At 45.7% G+C, this 17,842-nt stretch overlaps 1 protein-coding gene across 1 annotated transcript in view; it reads right to left on the bottom strand.

Annotated features, from left to right (window-relative positions):
• Window positions 1-17,842, bottom strand: part of AMBRA1 (autophagy and beclin 1 regulator 1) — a 135,668-nt gene that overhangs the window by 106,183 nt on the left and 11,643 nt on the right. The window contains 5 exon segments of the mRNA XM_037393884.1: window positions 13,499-14,247; window positions 14,249-14,959; window positions 15,536-15,602; window positions 16,386-16,558; window positions 17,225-17,408. Of these exon segments, the coding sequence (XP_037249781.1) occupies window positions 13,499-14,247; window positions 14,249-14,959; window positions 15,536-15,602; window positions 16,386-16,558; window positions 17,225-17,408 (1,884 nt within the window).

The raw sequence follows: 17,842 nt of genomic DNA, 5'->3' as shown, positions 1-17,842 counted from the left end.
TCAGGTCTGAAAACAGCAGCAATCACTAGCGATGGGGGAAAGGAAGCAATGTCCAAGTTACAGGACACCTTTAGACAAGGGAGAGAGAAAGAGAGTGCACGCACGCAAAACACTACAAGCAGAAAAGGGAAATTTCTCAGAAATGAAGCAGCTGAATGCCAGAAGCTGCAGCCTGAGGGGGAAAGAAGCCATGAAGCAGCCTCCTCACAGCACATCAGCCATTGAACTATACTCACACTCTCCCCACGGGGGTGAGGATCACCACCAAAGCCTCTTGGGACAGAGTGATTCATCTCGACAGGCTTTGAGAAGGCATTAAATGCAGCAAATTTAACTTCTCAGTTTCTAAGGATATGCAGTTCCTACACCACATCTTAAATTTGCTGTCACAGCACGCACATTACTGAGTAGCACTGCTCCACGTGACACCGAGGGAAGGGCTTGCTTTCCTTAAAACCAAAAGGGTGTTCAGTCAGCAGCCATCCTTCCTAAGCTGCTGCTGCACACCAGCCACCAGAGCAAACTAGTAAAATGAAGCACTCTTAAGGACAGCAAGCACATATACCCTTTCCATAGTCTCAGCCTTCAGCTATGAAAACAGCTTAAGACAGAGCAATTCTTAGTTATCCTTCAAAGCACAAGTTATATTGACAAATTTGGCAGCTTCCAAGATTCCTCCTCTGGTTTTCCATCTTCCCTGGAAAGGTTTTTATATTCCATATTGCCCATTTGGAGGTGAAATTACCACACTGCTTCATATTCATCATTCTTCCAGCCCCCCAGTTTACAGCCAGCACTCAGTTCTCCTGAGTGCTTGTCCTTAGATGTGCTCCTGGGGTTCCTCATATGAACGTAATGAACAGCAACAGTTTAAAACCAAATTCCTTTCAGTCATCGTCCTCTTACAGCAAGGCAACGTTTAACTTAAAAATAAGAAGAAAGCCAAAACTTAAAGACAGCTGATTTTTTTCCAGTTGCCCAGTAACTCTGCCACCCTCTCTCAAATCCAAGGCTCAATTATTAACTGTTAACAAACCCAATTAATTCTTGGAGATCAATTAAAGCCTTGACAGAACACTGGAAAACTATTCTAAACAAAAATCTCAACCAACACAATCCAGTGGCTGTAGGGTTGGGTTTTTTTTCCTTCCCTTTTCTCAGAAGAATAGGGAAAAAATTATTTCAACATGTCTGTATTGTGTTGCCTACTTTCTAAGAGCAAATTGAAATCACATAAGCAGAAACCATCAAGCATTTTGTTCCATAGCTTCATTTTCCATAAAAGTTTTGTGGTTCTTGTCAAACAGAAACACACTATTGCTATCACCAGTTTCACATTCAAGCTTAAAATAAAAAAAGCAATCAGTATGCAGTTCTAAAGATTGCCTGAAAAAATGATTTCTAAAATTAAGTCCTTAACATAATCTGCTCTGATACCTCTAAGCTAACATTTCTAGACTGTTTCAGCTTTCACATGGTTAGACATATTTAGCCTGGCATCAAGACTGAATTAAGACAGGTCAGAAGCAGGTGATCAGAAAAGAAGAAACAGTCAAACAAAATAGTGAAACTTTCCTTAAGACAGTTGCGATCATCTACAAGAGATAAATACCCTGATGATTTAACTACTGATGAAAACACCCACTTGTGCAGTTCTCCGAGTTAGCTCCTCCATCCCCTTGTTCATATCTTTGCCATACAACTTACCCTCAGTGAGGAACGAGGGCTGGTAGGCTGCCTTTCCTACGAGTATCCAGGCCCTGTTAGGCATTCTTGTCATCACTTTTTTTCTTTTTTTAAAAACTTATTCCACACAATGAACACCTTTTGCAAGAAAATTTCTGTTCTTTAGGGAAAGCAATAACAGCAAAGATGAGATACATGATCATAGATACGTGCCAAATACAGCCTTTGTAGAACACTTTGGCCTGCTTGAGAAAGAACTTGCGCTAACTGAAGAGCAATCCGTGACAGAGAAGACATCCTTCGCAGCTGGAGATATGAAGCTGTCGGAGAAGCAGGTTTGATACAGGACAGAAGTTATCACAAAGAACATTTTCCCCCCTTCACTGAATCTGGGCAAGAATCACCTGGAAAACTAGCTGTAAGGATTTCTCAGTCAGCAAACAGATAGCACATCAGGTCTTCAGCCAGGATGGGAAGTACATTTGGGAAGGAGTGAAGGGAAAAGGATCACAATTACACAAACAAAGAACTGCAAGTAAGAGTTCCAACAGCAGAAACAAGCATTGGGAATTGTCTTCTCCTAATCACACAGCAGGGAGCCAGTTTCAAGAAGAACATGGTTAACCCTTTAAAGTTTACCTACTTCAGTTCAACTAGAAAGTAGTATCACATGACTAATTATGCTATTAATGCACCTCTGCTCTTGGACTAGGAACTCCAACCTCCATTTACCACCTGATGCCACAAGAGCTACACATCACCTTTGAAGCTCATCACAGAGGAGGTCAGTGGTTCTGAGGAAAGTGACAAATTATTTAGTTTTTTTTAAGTTGACCCAAGGTCACACGCTTAATCTATTACCTCACCTGCTGACACAGGCCATGCAAGGAGATGAGCGAGCATTATGCAGAGGTCCTCATCCTACAGCACCAGGGAATAACTAATGCCTTATTTCAGCAGGTGAGAGGAAGCATACATCCATGATAGACATTAAAAAAGGTCAAGAGCAGCTCTGGCAGCACTGATTACTTTGGCAATAACTCCAACATGAAAAGAACAATCAAAGATCTTGCACTTTCATTTTGCAGGGGCAAAACTTGAGGGGCAGGGAGGGAAGAAGAAATTTATATCAGCTCAAGCTACTGCATGTCCTATTTTGCTCTACAGTGGCAGTTTTATACCAGTGCTCAGAATGGGACAGGCACCACAGGCAAGCTGAAAACTGACATCACATTCCTCCATCTAGGAGGAATCGCATGCACCCTTAACGGCATACAATTATATCAGAAATTCAGCTAGAGGGAATTGGTTCCTAGTCATCATGGTTATAATAAGCTAATTGAAACCATGGCCAAAACAGAGCCACCACACTGCACTCCCTCAGCCTGCAGACAGCTTTAGTCTTTTGAGGCCTCTTCTACCTACCTTCATATGTATAAGGTCTGCTTCAAATTCTCCTTGTTCCGGGAGTTCCCAGCTCCACAGATTGTGTGGACAGCAGAAATCTCTGCTTACCCACGCACGCAGATCTGCGTCAGCTTCTGGGATAATTACATAGGGCTCCTGCTTCTCCATAGGGAATTGAAGAGGAGGTGTCTTTCCTGAGGGGGCAGAAGCCGTACAGTTATCTCCATAGGCTTCTAAGGCTCTGAAAACAGAGGTCTCACCACACATCAATCACTTCCTTTAAAATGCTCTTGTTCAGGCTGGAGTAACTAAGAGAGTCAGGTCAGCAGATGACTGGCAGGGTAGTTCAGCCACTTACCCCAGCCGTCCCACATCAGGAAGCCAGGGGAAGGATCTGATACTAATGCATTTCAAGCCGAAAAATGAGTCGGTTTCCTGGCAGATCATGAACCCTGTTTATTCACAGCCTTCAGTTCCAGCAGGTGCTTTCTCAAGAAGAGCAAGGGAGGGGGTCAGTTACATCACCACACAAACAGCCATTTGGCTCAATCAGTTAAATATGTATGTGGAAAGTGTTTAAAATGCATGTTAGCTATTCAACAGACCAGAACAGCTCAACTGGAGAAATCTATAGAGTCATCACTGTTTTGGTTACAGTTGTATTACTGAGTCAGATCACAGGTCCCTCCCTCTCCTCTTGCTCCAGGCCCAGAGGAGGTGCATGCTACTCCAAGTTCTCCAGCCCAGATTCCATAATAAGGAGTGAATAATTGGATGAGGGCACTTTGTCCCCAGGCACACCATGCTGTGTGCTTTTATGAAGAGCGTGAAGAATGAGCGCATGCACGCAATATATGTAAGTGACTGCACATCTAATGATTAAGGCTTGTATTAGCATAAAAAAAGAAGCACGCTCTACTGCCGAAATCTCCAGCTCCTCCCCACGTCCAGGAAAGCTGAAGAGCTTTTAGCTGAGCAAGCAGACCCGAAATAGAAGGTCTGAGGGCCTGCCCATCATTTGTTTCTCAGCAAAAGGAAAAACAAAACCAAACCAAAACTTTAACTTTACTTATCTGCAGAGAGACAACAAGCTCTATGAATCACAGTTAGATAGTTTAAACATATCAAAGACCACCATTAACCATAAACTGAGCATCACCCCCTAGACAGAATACTACAAGTACATGAACTCAATGCATGGAAGTAATAAATGTGAAAAGGAGCAACTGTTCCAGGTCAAGGCAGCTTGTCCGGACATGTTGCCCTGCAGGAGCTGGATCGGGAAGCCGCAGGGAAGCCACCTGCAGACAGCACAGGAGACGGCCAGCCTAACAAAGGAGGGCTTTCAAGCAAGGAAAGCTATTCACGCGTCTTCCCTGTCTGTAGGAAAGGTGTGAACTGATACGTTTCATGGTATCCTCAAATAACTATGTGTTTGAAGCCAGCTGTCTTTCAACTTCTAAGCAAACTATGTTTACTTAAGATCTTTGTTGTATGGTCATCTCATACAGGCCTGCCTCCAAAAAAACTCCAAGATGAAAAACAGACAAGCAAACAAACAAAAAAAAACCATCCCAAAAACCGAAACAGCCCACCCAACTCTAGAGCAGAAGCGAAAAAGTAAGCCCGTTTGGAAGCATGTACCTCTTCCACCCTCATTAATGTCACTGGAATCCAGTTTCCACAAGTTCCCTTGCTGCCATGCTGGAGCAGGTGAACACAAAGTCCCAGAACAGTCCCATAGACAGACACACCTGTAGGGAAACAGCTCTCTCTTTCCTGGAGACTGCAGAGAAACAAAGTTTACCTGATTCTTTTATAGGTGAACTCCTCATTACTAGGCCTGGACTACAAAAAAAAAAAAAAAAAAAAAAAAAAAAAAAAAAAAGGAGGGAGAAGGGCCGTGGTCTGCCTGGGGAACCACCATGATGGTATTTGAGAAAGCAGTTAGTTCTATACCTGCTTAATTTGCAAGTCAAGCTGCTCCAAAAGTAACATGGGAAAAAGAATCTCATTTTGTGTGCTACAGTCATTGCTCTACACTTAAATTCAGGCCAAGAAAAAGAAAAGGCGGCTTAATCCTTTCTGGAAGTTTGGCGAAGACTGCACATGCTCAGCTTTCCCAAGTACTTGGGGAAGCTCGGCAACAGGGAGTGACCTCTATTAGTCACTGCAAGAAGGAAAGCACAAGGCATAATTTTTTCCCCCACCATCTCTCAGTAAGGAAGTAAAAGGGCTCTAGCAACCTTATATTATTCTTAAATCAGGAAACCAGCAAAGGCAGGGGGAGGAAAATTTGTGCAAGAGAACAGGCACCTCTTTCACTTGTCCTACATAACAACTATCAGCAAATTCAAAAGCTCAAACTTCTACCACACCAGTAAAAAAGTCTTTCCTGCCCACACAGAGGCAGCAGGCTCCATCTGGAAAAAACCCACAAAGCTGGAAGGGTGGCAGCAATAACCTCAGAGCTCACGTAGACTCAACTGACCACTTAGGCATCACGGCAGCCTCTCCTACAGTTCAGGACGTGGTTAAATTCTCATCATAAAACTAATTTGTATTTCCCATTTTTAGAAAAGGCCAAACAATACTTGTCGTTTGTCCACAGCCCGCACATCTCACCCATAAAAATAGCTAATTATGATGTCTAAATGTTCAGGTCACCTTCCCATTATCACTTCACATGATGTTTGGCACTGACAAATTAGGTCTTTGTTCATTTCTATACAGCCAGGCTAACAATTCCAGGAATCATTCCACCACCCCACGATGTTGGCCTTCTCCCCTCAAGTACCTCTTTCCCAACCACAAATCCAAAACTCTTGTCTCTGCTTGCAAAGCCCTTCGTAACTTCTATTTTAGTTCCTCACTAACTACTGAGGTAATATTTACCTCTATCACCATCAATTTTCAAGAATTGTAGCAAGCATCTTTGCGATTATTTCTTACTAAGCCTGAAAACAGCACAGCATAAATTGTTCCAAAACTCTCACGTTACAGACAGAGGCTACAGAGGTTTGCCAGAGAAATCCTTCTTCCCACAGCGCAGATAAGGCCTACACACCGTAAGTTTAAACAAAATGGTGAGCCCAAACTACAAATGCCAGGACAGAGACTAGCAAGGTTTCCGTAAGTAATGGGCCTGAATGTAACGGGGTGGGCAGAGAGGAAATGGGGTAGGTCCATTCAGACATGGCACAGGCCGTGTTCCCACTGACGTGCACCCCGAACAGCCGGCCGTGCTGCCCCTCTCTTCTCCACACCAAAGAGCTGTGCCCTCCTCCTGCCCAAGTCCCCCTTTTCCAGTGAACTCAGCACGTCACCACTGCAACAGATATTAAATACTTGAATAAGCAAGCCACAACTGCTGTAAGCAATTAGGAAAAAAATAGTAACAACGTGGGTTTTTGAAATATGGTACAAACCAAGGCGGAATACACTAGGTACGTGCTTTGTCTCCACCACAATACACATTTTGCAGCTTTAGGTAAGGCAATGCCCTCCTGCTTTAGTTCCCTTAAAAAAGTAAAGGGGGTAGCACTACCTTCTTCCCTTATTTTGTCAGTAAATTTCAGTCACAGAACTGTCTCCTAGTAGGTAACTCTGAATCCACAGCAGGGGGCAAGGAAATGCTCTGTTGGTTTTGTTTTTAAGGCTAGGATATGAGTGACATGCACCTTTTCACTCAGTGCTGTACACAGCGAGAGAGCTACCAGAAGCCAATACACGCAGAGATCTGAGCAGCCTGGTCATTTAAATCAAAAACCAGAGCCGCACCTCAGAAGCTCAGGCTCCAGCACGAACAACAAGCTGTAAGAGTGACAGTACTCTTCTCCATCTCACATACAGCAGTTGCTGTTGCTGGGCAGGAATGGGGGTGTTCCTACCCTGTCAATCTACTTTAACCACAGACATTATCAAATTTTTTAACCAGAACACATAAGCTAACTAACAAATACTATACGGACACACGGTTTTGTTTAACAATCTGCACATAATCTTGAAGAAACAGAACACACAAATTACTTCGACTCAGGACGTCCCACGCAAAGCACTACCAAGAATGATTAACTGAAGTAATTGCTGCTGAGGACAAAGCAACTCTGAAGAATAATTACATCCTGGAAAGTTGGCAACACAAGACTCTTGCATTCAAGATGTATCTGATATTTGTTGGACAAATAGCCAAAGATGTGTCCTTAAGTGAACTACCTTCATTATAATACTAAAAATGACACCCCTTACACCAGATACCCTGGCCCACAGAGACCCTTCCTCAATGAGCACGCACAGTTAACCAAACCATTAGGTAGACTACCATCCAATCAGTGTGAGAGGGCTAACAAATTAATATTCATGTCATCGTGTATAAATCTGATTGTAGAAACTACCAAGGCGTGCTAGTTCACCAAGCACCCAAACTTATGCAACTTTGTATTAAAGTCAGTATCTCATATTCTTAGACTTTTTCTTTGATTTCACACACTGGGTAACAAACTCTCTTTTCAGACAACAGACTGGCCCCCAGTTTGATGACAAATCAACAATGTAGGACAAGAGGCATCCCCTCGTGGCCATGAGTAAACCATGCCTATTTGCATCAGGACAAAAAAGCCAAACAAGCCCAAACATATTCACAGCTTCCTTATGGAAAAGCCCAAAATTTAGGTCATAGCTCAAGGCATACTTGAACAAGAAAATAAACAAAACCCCGTGGAAAAGGTGACCGCCCAAGTCTCCAGTCAACGTCTGCAAAGCATTCCTCCAGAAAATAAGCCCCATATTATGGAAGTCTTCTGAGGACAGATGAGCAGCCATTTAAATGCAAACAAAACCTTTGAGAAGGCAGACTCCAAGGAAAGGTCTGCTTCAGGCTTAGCAGGCAATGAGCAAGAAGTATCTGCAAAGTTGGTAAGGTCTTTTACAGCTCTAACTCACGGACATTTGCACATCAGAAAGGCGAAATACCTTCTCGCCTCAGATCCACACGTATAGCTTTCAAACCCTTAAGAAAGCCAAGAGGATAAGCTCCTCCCTGGGTTGCGTTCTGTACCAGAGCCATTTCCCCTCCGATTCCCATTCATGCCTTTCTCCAAACACTGAAGAACCTGCAAATGTATGGTAACTAAGGAGATAAGCTGCAATTAAGGACTGGGGGGGGGGGGGGGGGAAGGGGTGTGTGTCTGCACGTGGTGCTTTTCAAGCTACCTTCTGTTTTTTTATACAAGAACTCAGAAACTTTCTGGTTCCGCAAGGAGACAGGGAAAGCAAGGAGCAGAAGCAACATTACCCTCTTGTGGCAGCAAAGCAATATGGAAATAAATCCTGAGAAATTCAAACCGGAACAGACTAGGTGTTTCTTTCCATACCTGCGGCAAGTATGGAGAGCTACGTGCTGTCAGAAAGGCCATCAAGACTGGAGAGGGAGCGGTAAGAGCTGGAGGACCTGCTCTGCCCCGGCAGGCGAGGATGGTACCACCGCTCCACACTGCTGCACCTGGGGTTCTGTCAGGCCCCTCTATCCCTGTCGAAGGCAGGGCACAAAGGTCCACGTTCAGCTAATAGGTGAAGCCACCGGTACAGCACTGAAGCCTTTCTAAGAGTAACACAGCACAGCCAAACTCACTTGCACTGTACACCGACACCTGGATCACACAACCCCGCGTATAGCTTTCTCATCCAGACCAAGAGCAACGCAATCCGAGCTCAGGGAAAGGCTAAGTTCACGTCACACAGCAAGAATGCAGGCAGGAGGGACCGCAGACCTCAGACGAGAGCCGACAAAATGAAAGACAGAAATTTGACACTGGACCCTGATACACGGTTCCAGGGAAGCTGGTCTGCACATATCACTTGTGCACAATGCATCCAACAGATTAAAATACATGGAAAAAAGCAATGCCTTCAGTAAGCTGTGCAGTCTTGGCAGGACAATTATTTGCACAGCACTGTGGAATCCACATTTCTATCTCCTCACAAACAAAATAAAGGATAAATACAAAACACAAAAGGTTCCCAGACAATACAAACTTCCCCACCTCACATACACTCCTTCCTATCTTCGTGCAGGGCAAAACCATCACCCAGGCCAGTTTAAAACACTTCTCTGATTTTCAGATAACTTCAATAGTCTACCTTGCCTGCCAAACTAAATAGGTGAGGCAAGGTGAAAACATTATGTATTCGTGAAACACAGGCACAGAAGTTACTCATACTACCATCTACAGAATTTGACCTCTGGAACGAGTACAATGGAGTGGTTAGAGAAGTTTAACATAATTGCCAGACAAAGCTTCATAATGGAAAAATAAGAATAATACGCATTTCCTCATGTTTCATGCAAACCTGCCTGGCAATAGGACAGGGCTCATCTTTTATCTGCAGTAATTCATTCAAATCTCTAGTCAAAATAGGCAGGTAAACACCACCAGAATTGCCCACTTAGTATATTATGAGCAACTAAATCTTGAATGGGTAAAGGACAAGCTTCCCCCTGTGCGTTTTATTTTTTCCCCTTTCTAGGGACTGTTTCACAGGGTAAGGTTTGAAATATGTCAACAGGGACACACATGGCACTACTTGCCCCTAGCATCCATTCTAGAAAGACTCTGGCCTGGGTTGCCATGCCAGAACTCAGAAACACCACAAGATTGAAAACCAGGTTATTTCTTTTTTTGTGAAATAACACACTGTAGATATCACTTGTGTCATTAAAATAGCCATAGAGGTGGCATTTGAAGATCTGGACCGGTTTTATTAGTCAGCATTGCACTGTACCTGTCACTAACTGATGAGCTAAATTCAGTGGCAACCACTGCTAGGACTCGATGTATCATTTTCTTAAGACAGTGGCAGTAGCTCATCTCAAACAAGCAGCTGACTAGGAGAATCCTCTTTCACTCCCTGTTCAGCTTCTCCTTATCAACCTGAATTGGCCCTCACAGCAACAACAGCTTAAAGTAGAGGATCTTCTCCTTCACTAAGAGTACAGTATTAACACAATGTTTCTTCAACCCGTTTCTTAATTAACAGGAAGTTAGAGAAAAATTAAACTAGTTCACCTGTTGCTCAGTTATCTTTCCTTCAGCCGCAGATGCCAATAGCTCCTCTCACCAGATTTATGCAGCACATTTCACATGGCAACTTCAGGGATTTCTGAGGCTCTTTTCATTTTAATGTTAAAAATGAGGCAAAGATAGATCCACAGGGGGAAAAAACCCTACATTTGAATTAATGAGATCAGCCTGGAGAACCTCAGAGAAGCCGAAGCTGTCTCACCAGCTTCTGCTTAAGGCAGACCATAAACCTTCCCAATTTCACACAGCTTCAAGAAACACGCAGCTCAACACTTGTGCTGCTTTCGGGCCAAACTGAATGCAACAAGACTGCTGTACTGCCGAAGCTCCCAGCGACAGGTTCCTCCTAAGAGGTGCCAGAGCTGTTAGTCAGGAACAGCTTCATTACATGCTTATTAATGTCTTCGTGATTAGCCCAAGGTAATTAGCCCAGCACCATCAGAAAGAGCAGAATTCTCTCTCTCCCCAGCTGACACAGCTGCATCAATGGAATTCAAAGAACAGCCTTCATTAAACTACCAATTAACTTAATTGGCAATGTCTTCCCAGCAAGCTACTTCTCAGCCAGGAAAGACAGGTCAATGAGTGGATCCTGCCCACAGACAAGGAATGCGGATATACAACACACAGTTCCCAGATGCAATTTTTATCCCAAGTTTTTCAGCTGGCTTTTGAATACAGAGCTCAGCTGCCCAATGAGGACATCTACCGGAGAGACAAAGGACAAAAGGTAAGACAGGTCACAGGCAGATACACGGATGGTCAACGCTAAGAGCCAACCTGAGGTCCACAGGCACGAAACTACGTTGACTGTGTGTATGCAGTTATTGCTTGTACCCCCGGGCTTGAAGGCTTACCCTCCCCTCTCCTGTTTCCCCAGCACCTTGAGCATCACACAGCCTACATCTCATGAGCCTTAGCCACCAGTTTTGCACGCTTCTGCAGCAGCAAAGGTTAACAGACATTTTGGACTCTGCTGTGCAGGAGTGGTTCCAGCACTTTCCATTACGGGAGCACACCCTAGGTCTGGGAGACAAGACAACTTGGTGTGAGAATGTTCACTCTATGCAAAAATTAGGTACAGCAGGTGCTCGCTGGCTTGTTAGTGCTCTATAAGGGAAAATGCAACAGCTAATTTGAGAAGGGCAGAAAATTACACCCATAGGACACAGCTATCCCACACACGGGGTTCCTTTTAAGGGGAAAGATTTCATGAAGTTCCCAAGGTCACCCAAGGTGTTTAACAGGAAAGGAAATTAAGTTTTACTTCAAGGAATTTGCTACGCGCATTTAATTCTGACTGTTCGCTGCTTCCAGCCCCCTTACCTCAGTACTCCACAGTTAGCTTAACTCAGTTAAAAGTTAGAACATGCTGTGCATGTTCTTGAGAAAGGCCTGATAACAGAAGCAGAGTCCCTATGAGAGTCTCTGCAAACTCTGCCAAAAGGATTTCACCAGAGGTTTCACCTTCGCAGGAATTCCTCTGGAATTAAGCTCATGCACTCCAAATTAATGCCTCAGCCAAAAGCACCTGCTTGCAGAGGCGATGAGGTAGGCAACCAACCCTGCACAGATGCTACAGCCACCGAGCTGACAGCAGCAACCCCCATGGGCGACAGGCAAAGTGACCCAGAGATTTAGTCACAGGACTCCAGCTGTTAGGCAGCAATGCGTCCAGCTCCTGCACGCCTGGGTGGACTGAGTTATATACCCCAGGGCAGTTTTAAATTATACAACTGTCACAGAAAAGATCACATCTACAAATCCCACTACACCTCACTGTAGTAATATGTGCCAACTGCCCGATTAATAAAAAGGCTATTTGCCCCGCCCCCCCCCCCCCCCCCCCCCCGTTATTTCTGACACTGCAGTGACTCAGCCCAGAGAACAAGCTCCACAGTGGAGGTGGCATCAGCGTGTACAGCTATTTCAAAAGAAAGATAATGCAAGACTCACTCGAGTGCCATTTTAAAGCTAAATTTGTCAGCTCCTTCTCACCTCTCTGCCCTTTGATAAAGGACTAGAGGATATCTGATTTAAATTAAAGGCAGGTAAGTTCAGGCCCAAGAAAGAAGTAGTTACCATGTAATCAGCTTGGGACTCTCATTATGGCAGGCTATAAAAAAAAAAAAAAACTGGGGCAAGGATTTAGAAGCAGATGAATAATTTCATGACCACCACACCACTTACTTGCTATGCAACTACAGCAACAAGAAAGGCAGCCACTGTTCTAGCCTGAGTATAATCAGCTTATCTGCCCGAAGAAGGAAAGAATTCCCTTTCCTCAGGCACTCCTGTGTACAAGGCCTTCTCAGTCAGTTACATCTGCATCCAACCTGGAAACCTTGCTTTCCTACAGCACAAAGCATCCATTTCCACAAAACAGCAAGACTGGACCTTTCCTCTGACAAGAGCAGAAATCACCTGACAGGGAGGATGTCAAACTGAAACCCAGTAGGGAAACGCTGCCTAAAGTACCAATGTAGCTGAACCATCCATACAAGCCAGCAGGGACACTTTTGCACAAAGCACAGGTCCTTTGTGGTGCCAGTTCGGTTTGGCTCATTCTGTTTCTTGTAATAGATCTAAGTATACAAAAAACCCCCAAACCCTTAAGACCAAGACGTACAGCAGAGCCTAAAATTTTCAGTGATCAGCTTGCCCCCAACAAGCTCACCCCTAGACTCAGGTCAATAGCATCTGCTTTCAAAATATACCTCTTTTACAAAAGGCGGCAAACAAACCGCATGGGTTTGACCACACACTCACAGCTACGTTATATGCCCAAACCGCTGACAGTAAGCTCTGTTTTTTGCCCTCTATAGCAACACCAAGGAAATGGCTGTTAACTCTTCCAGCTTAACAACTACAGCTTCAACAAGACACAGCACTCGGGAAAGCAATTCTCGCTGCTCCTGGCCAATTTTCCACGCTAGCCTGGGCAGATTCTCTGTGTGCAACACGTGTGTGGTATGGGGGCCCAAAGGACAGCATAGCCCATCCTGTGTTCCTGCCCTTCTGCAGCGTCTGGTAAACACCAGGAGCACAGTTCACCTCAGAGATCTGCTGCTAGAACCCATCCTTTTCCCTCTCTCTACTGTCATCCTCCTTTCCCATTGAGAGGTCTGGTCTCTGTCCTTACAGCCTTCACAACCTATCTGCAGCGCGACAACAGCAGCTAGAAAGGACATAAATGCAAGGTCTCCATTTTCATCTACATAAACAGCTGATAAAAGGTTTTCAACTCTGAAAATACTGGAAAACTCAGACTAGATGGGAAAGGTTTAAGAAAAAAATAGAGGAGGAAGGCCAAGCATATATCTTACCTCCTGAGTGAATCCTCCTCTGAGCTTTCCTCAGGCATTTCCTGGTTTAAGGCCTCCTGTGATACATTCCCAGGTCTGCTTGAAGCCGACTGGCTGTAAACTCTTTCCCAGTGCCCCGTCTCCTGGTTAAAGACCACTCCCACGGTCCTCTCCTCCTGCGGGGTGGAAGAGCTGCCCAGCTGCAGCCTGCTAGAGGCAGGAGCTCTGCCCTCGGTTCTCTCTGCAGGCTGCACCTGGCTGGTATTTGGAGGCACACCCTCAAACGTGCTTTGGACCTGCCCTGGTGTGTAGCTAGGCGTGCTTCTCTCCCAGCGCAGCGTGTCATTGTTAAAGGTCAGCAGGTTATGACAAGCGCGACAGCGGTTCAGGTGACCCCGGGACAAATTGGAATTGTTTTCACTGCTGTGTGGAGTCTGCTGATGGGAGGGACCCGGCCGATCAGGCTCAATGTTGTTGTTGAGCATTTCTTGAGCCTGTTGCGCCTGGCTGGGCTCCCCACCAATCCCCTGATCTAACTCCTGAAGCCGGTCATATTCCAGGAAGAATCGCCTCAGATCACACTGGAGCTCATTACGGATGCTGGCCGCATTGCTCGGGCCAGCGCTACTACCACTGTCCACCTCAGCCCCCGGGGCCAGAAAGCCCCTCCCTTCTGTTGCAGAGGTATAGACCGATGCCTGGGAACCTCCCTCCTGCTGTCTCAGCACGGACAGCAAGCTGACGGAGGAGGCACTGGTCCTAGGGGGGGGGCATGGCTTCCAGTTCTGACCGAGAGCTCATGTTCAGCACTGTCCTGGACCAGTCAGACCCACCTAAGCCCGAAGCCATCTCTCTCGCAGACTGTTGGTACCGGGACTGGTGGCCTGCCAAGGGCCCGCTGAGGGACCGCCGCGTGGGGCCCAGGCTAAGGTTGCGCAGGGTGTTGCCAGCAGTGCTGCTCTGAACTGTGCTGAAAGCAGAGGGCCTGTTAAGTATCCCCTGCTCCTCCTGCGCTACGGATGCCTGCTCTGGGGGTTGATAAGGCTCTGTTTGCACAGAGGAGAAGGAAGTGCCAGTGGCCCCAGAAGACGTGGAGGGTGCATTTTCCTGGTGTGGGAAGAGAGAAGAAGGAAGTCTTGCACTAGAGCATCGGCTGCAAAGGCACAACATCCCCAGGTGCTGGCAGCACTCTGCTGTGGGATAGCTGACACGCTCCCGGAGCCTGTTATAGACAGATGCCCTTGTGTTCTCACTGGCTGGAGGCAGAGGTGGTGGTGGTGGAGGCGGTGGAGGGGATGGGGTAGCAGAGTCTTGAACACTGTTTTGCTCTCCCACCTGTATGCCAGAGGAGCGGGAGGACAACATATGCAGGAAGTTGTGGAGAAGGGGTGTGCGCCTCACAGGCTGAGACGGAAGGATAGCACGCTGGCGATAATGTGGCATCTCTGTGCTGTCCACGGAGATTTCCACTTCCTCATCGCTCTGCAGAAGGAAGCGATCAAAGTTCAATCACCTCACAGCAAAATCCCGTACCTCCAAAAGACCAGCAGAAAGCCAGCTACCACCCCAGACAGATGAAAGGATGCGGTAGAGTCCCTTCCTAGGGGCCTCGACTTGCAGGGAACCAGCTGAGACTATTTCAAAGTTCATTTCATGGATGCAGACACCCTCTGCCTACAGCCTAGTGAGCTTTGACAATACACTGTTCATATGAACAGAAGCGTCAGCAGCTGTGGGGAGCATTGTTAATACCTCCCATAGCTTCAAATCCAGCAGAATGTCACAACCGAACAGAAAAAGCAAGGCCATGGGGACATCTGTCCCACCACTAATGAGACAGCAAGGGCAAAAAACCCACATGCTTCAGAGAGCTTTTTAACAGCCCTGCATATAACACGAGAGCATTCAAGTGACCAACAGAGGTAAGACAGAACTCGGCTTAGAAGGACTTCAGGTTTTCAGAAAAGCACGAGGCTGCTTAGGAACAGACCAGATTTAATGATTATAGTGCCTTGTAATTAGCCAGGCTATATATACAGGTACTGATGTTTCCCTTACCTGCTGGTTAGAAGGGTTAACAATTGCTGTGAGCAAGTAGTGTCCCAAGGGATCAAACCGTACCAGCCTAAGACAAAAGCAGAGCCAGAGTATCAATCATCAGCTCACATTCCACACTGACACACAGGAAGCTGGACACATTGGGAAAGAAAACCCCACGTGAAATATTTGCAATGAGAACAATATTGTGTTACCATCATCATCTTCTGAAGCATGTAAAAAAGTTTATGCATTAAGAAGAAGAAAACATACTTATCCAGGCAAAGGCTGTAGCTATTTTATAGTCCGCAGCAATACTATACAGAAGTTAAAAGCTAGAAACAAGTACTGCTGTATCAATTGAAATAGCCATGAAATTTTAAGGAATATGTACATATACATAACCAACGGGAACTTGGTGCAAAGGGAGAGATTAACTTGCCTTGAATGTTACATCATTGTCTTATTTTAAATTGCTCAAAAGTAGGCATCAAGTTTCCAGTTTTCTCCATAACTGCACCAAAGTAATAGCTCAGCATTCTCTTCCAGCAGCTTCTGCGTTCTCTCATCCTTATGGCTAACAAGTTTAATTACTAAGCTTACAAATTAACACGAAGCAGATTCTGGGCATTTATCGGGCACAGGTTCGATTACAAATATGAACCACCAAGCTAATCTATTATGTCCAAATGCCTTCCTTCCCACCCACAAAACTGTTTCTCTACCAGCTGAGTCAAGGAGCTGCAAGCAACACTTCTCTCCACTGCCTCAAGTGCGGAGGGTGCAGCATCCCAGAGGACCCTGCCACATTCCCCAAATGTGACCGTTTTTCACATACAAGCGTTCTCTTCCCCCAGAAACAGGAACTCACCTGACCCGTTCCATTTCACTAGCTGTTTTCACCACTGCAAAAGGCTCCCGACGACTCCAGTCCCAGAAATGTATCTCATTTGCAGTTGCAATCAGCAAGAGCTGAGCCGTAGGATGAAAAGCAAGTGATGCGATGGCATTGTTGCTATCTGTGAACCAGCTCTCACTTCCACCCTGAGTGAGGAGTCAAGAATCACAAGCAGTTTATCATAAAGTTTGAGATCATTAGGTTTCCATGTACGTGCCATCTCTCCGAGACTCTGCCTAGAGCATGGAAGCGACATGCATTCTTGGCAACAACAGCTGCGCTCATACAAGGTCACGTGTCATATCTAGAACAGAACACTATTTGCAGCAATAACCACAGACGTATTGTTGTAGGCAAGTGTGTCTCAAGCAGCCTGTAAAAATGCTGCGTTTCAAAGTGACCAGGTAAGTATGCTGTGTTTTGCCTCTGTGCCAATAGCAGAGCTGGCAGAGCAGCAGCTTCTCTAATAAAGAGTTCAGATGTGCTCAGTGGAATGGAAAATGGCACGTCTTTTACATAAGCTAAACAGACACCTTGCACAAAGTTCTCCAGCACTATCTGTGCCACTCTAATCAAATAAACAGGCACAGCTAAGCAGCGTGACCTACCTGGTGGGATTGGACGAGAAATCTGTCACCTCCTCTCTAGACAGAAGAGGATGGCTATGATCTGTTCTACGTTTTTAGAGACAGGTCCCAGCAAAGCTTCCAAACAGCTCTCTTGCCAGGCAACATTTGGGAAACCAATTCAGACCAAAAAAAAGTCACCACCCACCAAATACCAAAAGCACGTACGTTTCAGGAAAGACTTACATGTAAATCCCAAATTCTAACCTCCCCATCTAGGCATCCTGAAGCAATGAGGCCCGGGATGGTGGGATGGAAGGTGACACACCAGGGAGTGCGGCGATGTCCAACCAAGGAATGAACACACTTGCCCGTTTTCACCTCTGTGATGTAGATGTTGTGATTCACATGTGTGGAAGCCATCAGGGTCCTGGGAATGCAGAAGGTAGGACAAACATTAGCATGAGAAGAGTACAGCAAAACCAGACCGTGGTTGGTTTCATCTCAACGGGGTCTGTTCACACCTAACCCAGCAGCTCTCCCACACAGAGCTCAAAGGGTAAGAGGCTACTGTTTCACCAGTGGCCACAAAGCTTCCTGTAGCCAGATTTCAGGGTCCATGCAAACATGAGCTCATCCGATCTGCAAGCACAAACTTGACCTTGAAAGTCAGAATGAACGTGCAGCTCAGAAGGAACTCCTGAGTGACAGTTCGGGGCAATTCAATATTCCCAATTCTCCACACCATCTCAACCACTGCCAAATCAAGTGACACTAGGAGAGATCCCACCTCCATTTCTGTTTCCAATACACACATCGTTCTGCTCTGTTCTTTAGTCCTAGACATCCCAGTGGGCGTGCCAC

The sequence above is a fragment of the Falco rusticolus genome, chromosome 7, assembly GCF_015220075.1.
Source record: "Falco rusticolus isolate bFalRus1 chromosome 7, bFalRus1.pri, whole genome shotgun sequence".
NCBI lineage: Eukaryota > Metazoa > Chordata > Aves > Falconiformes > Falconidae > Falco > Falco rusticolus.
Note: the sequence above shows the minus strand (reverse complement) of the source record. Positions and strands in the feature narration are given on the sequence as shown.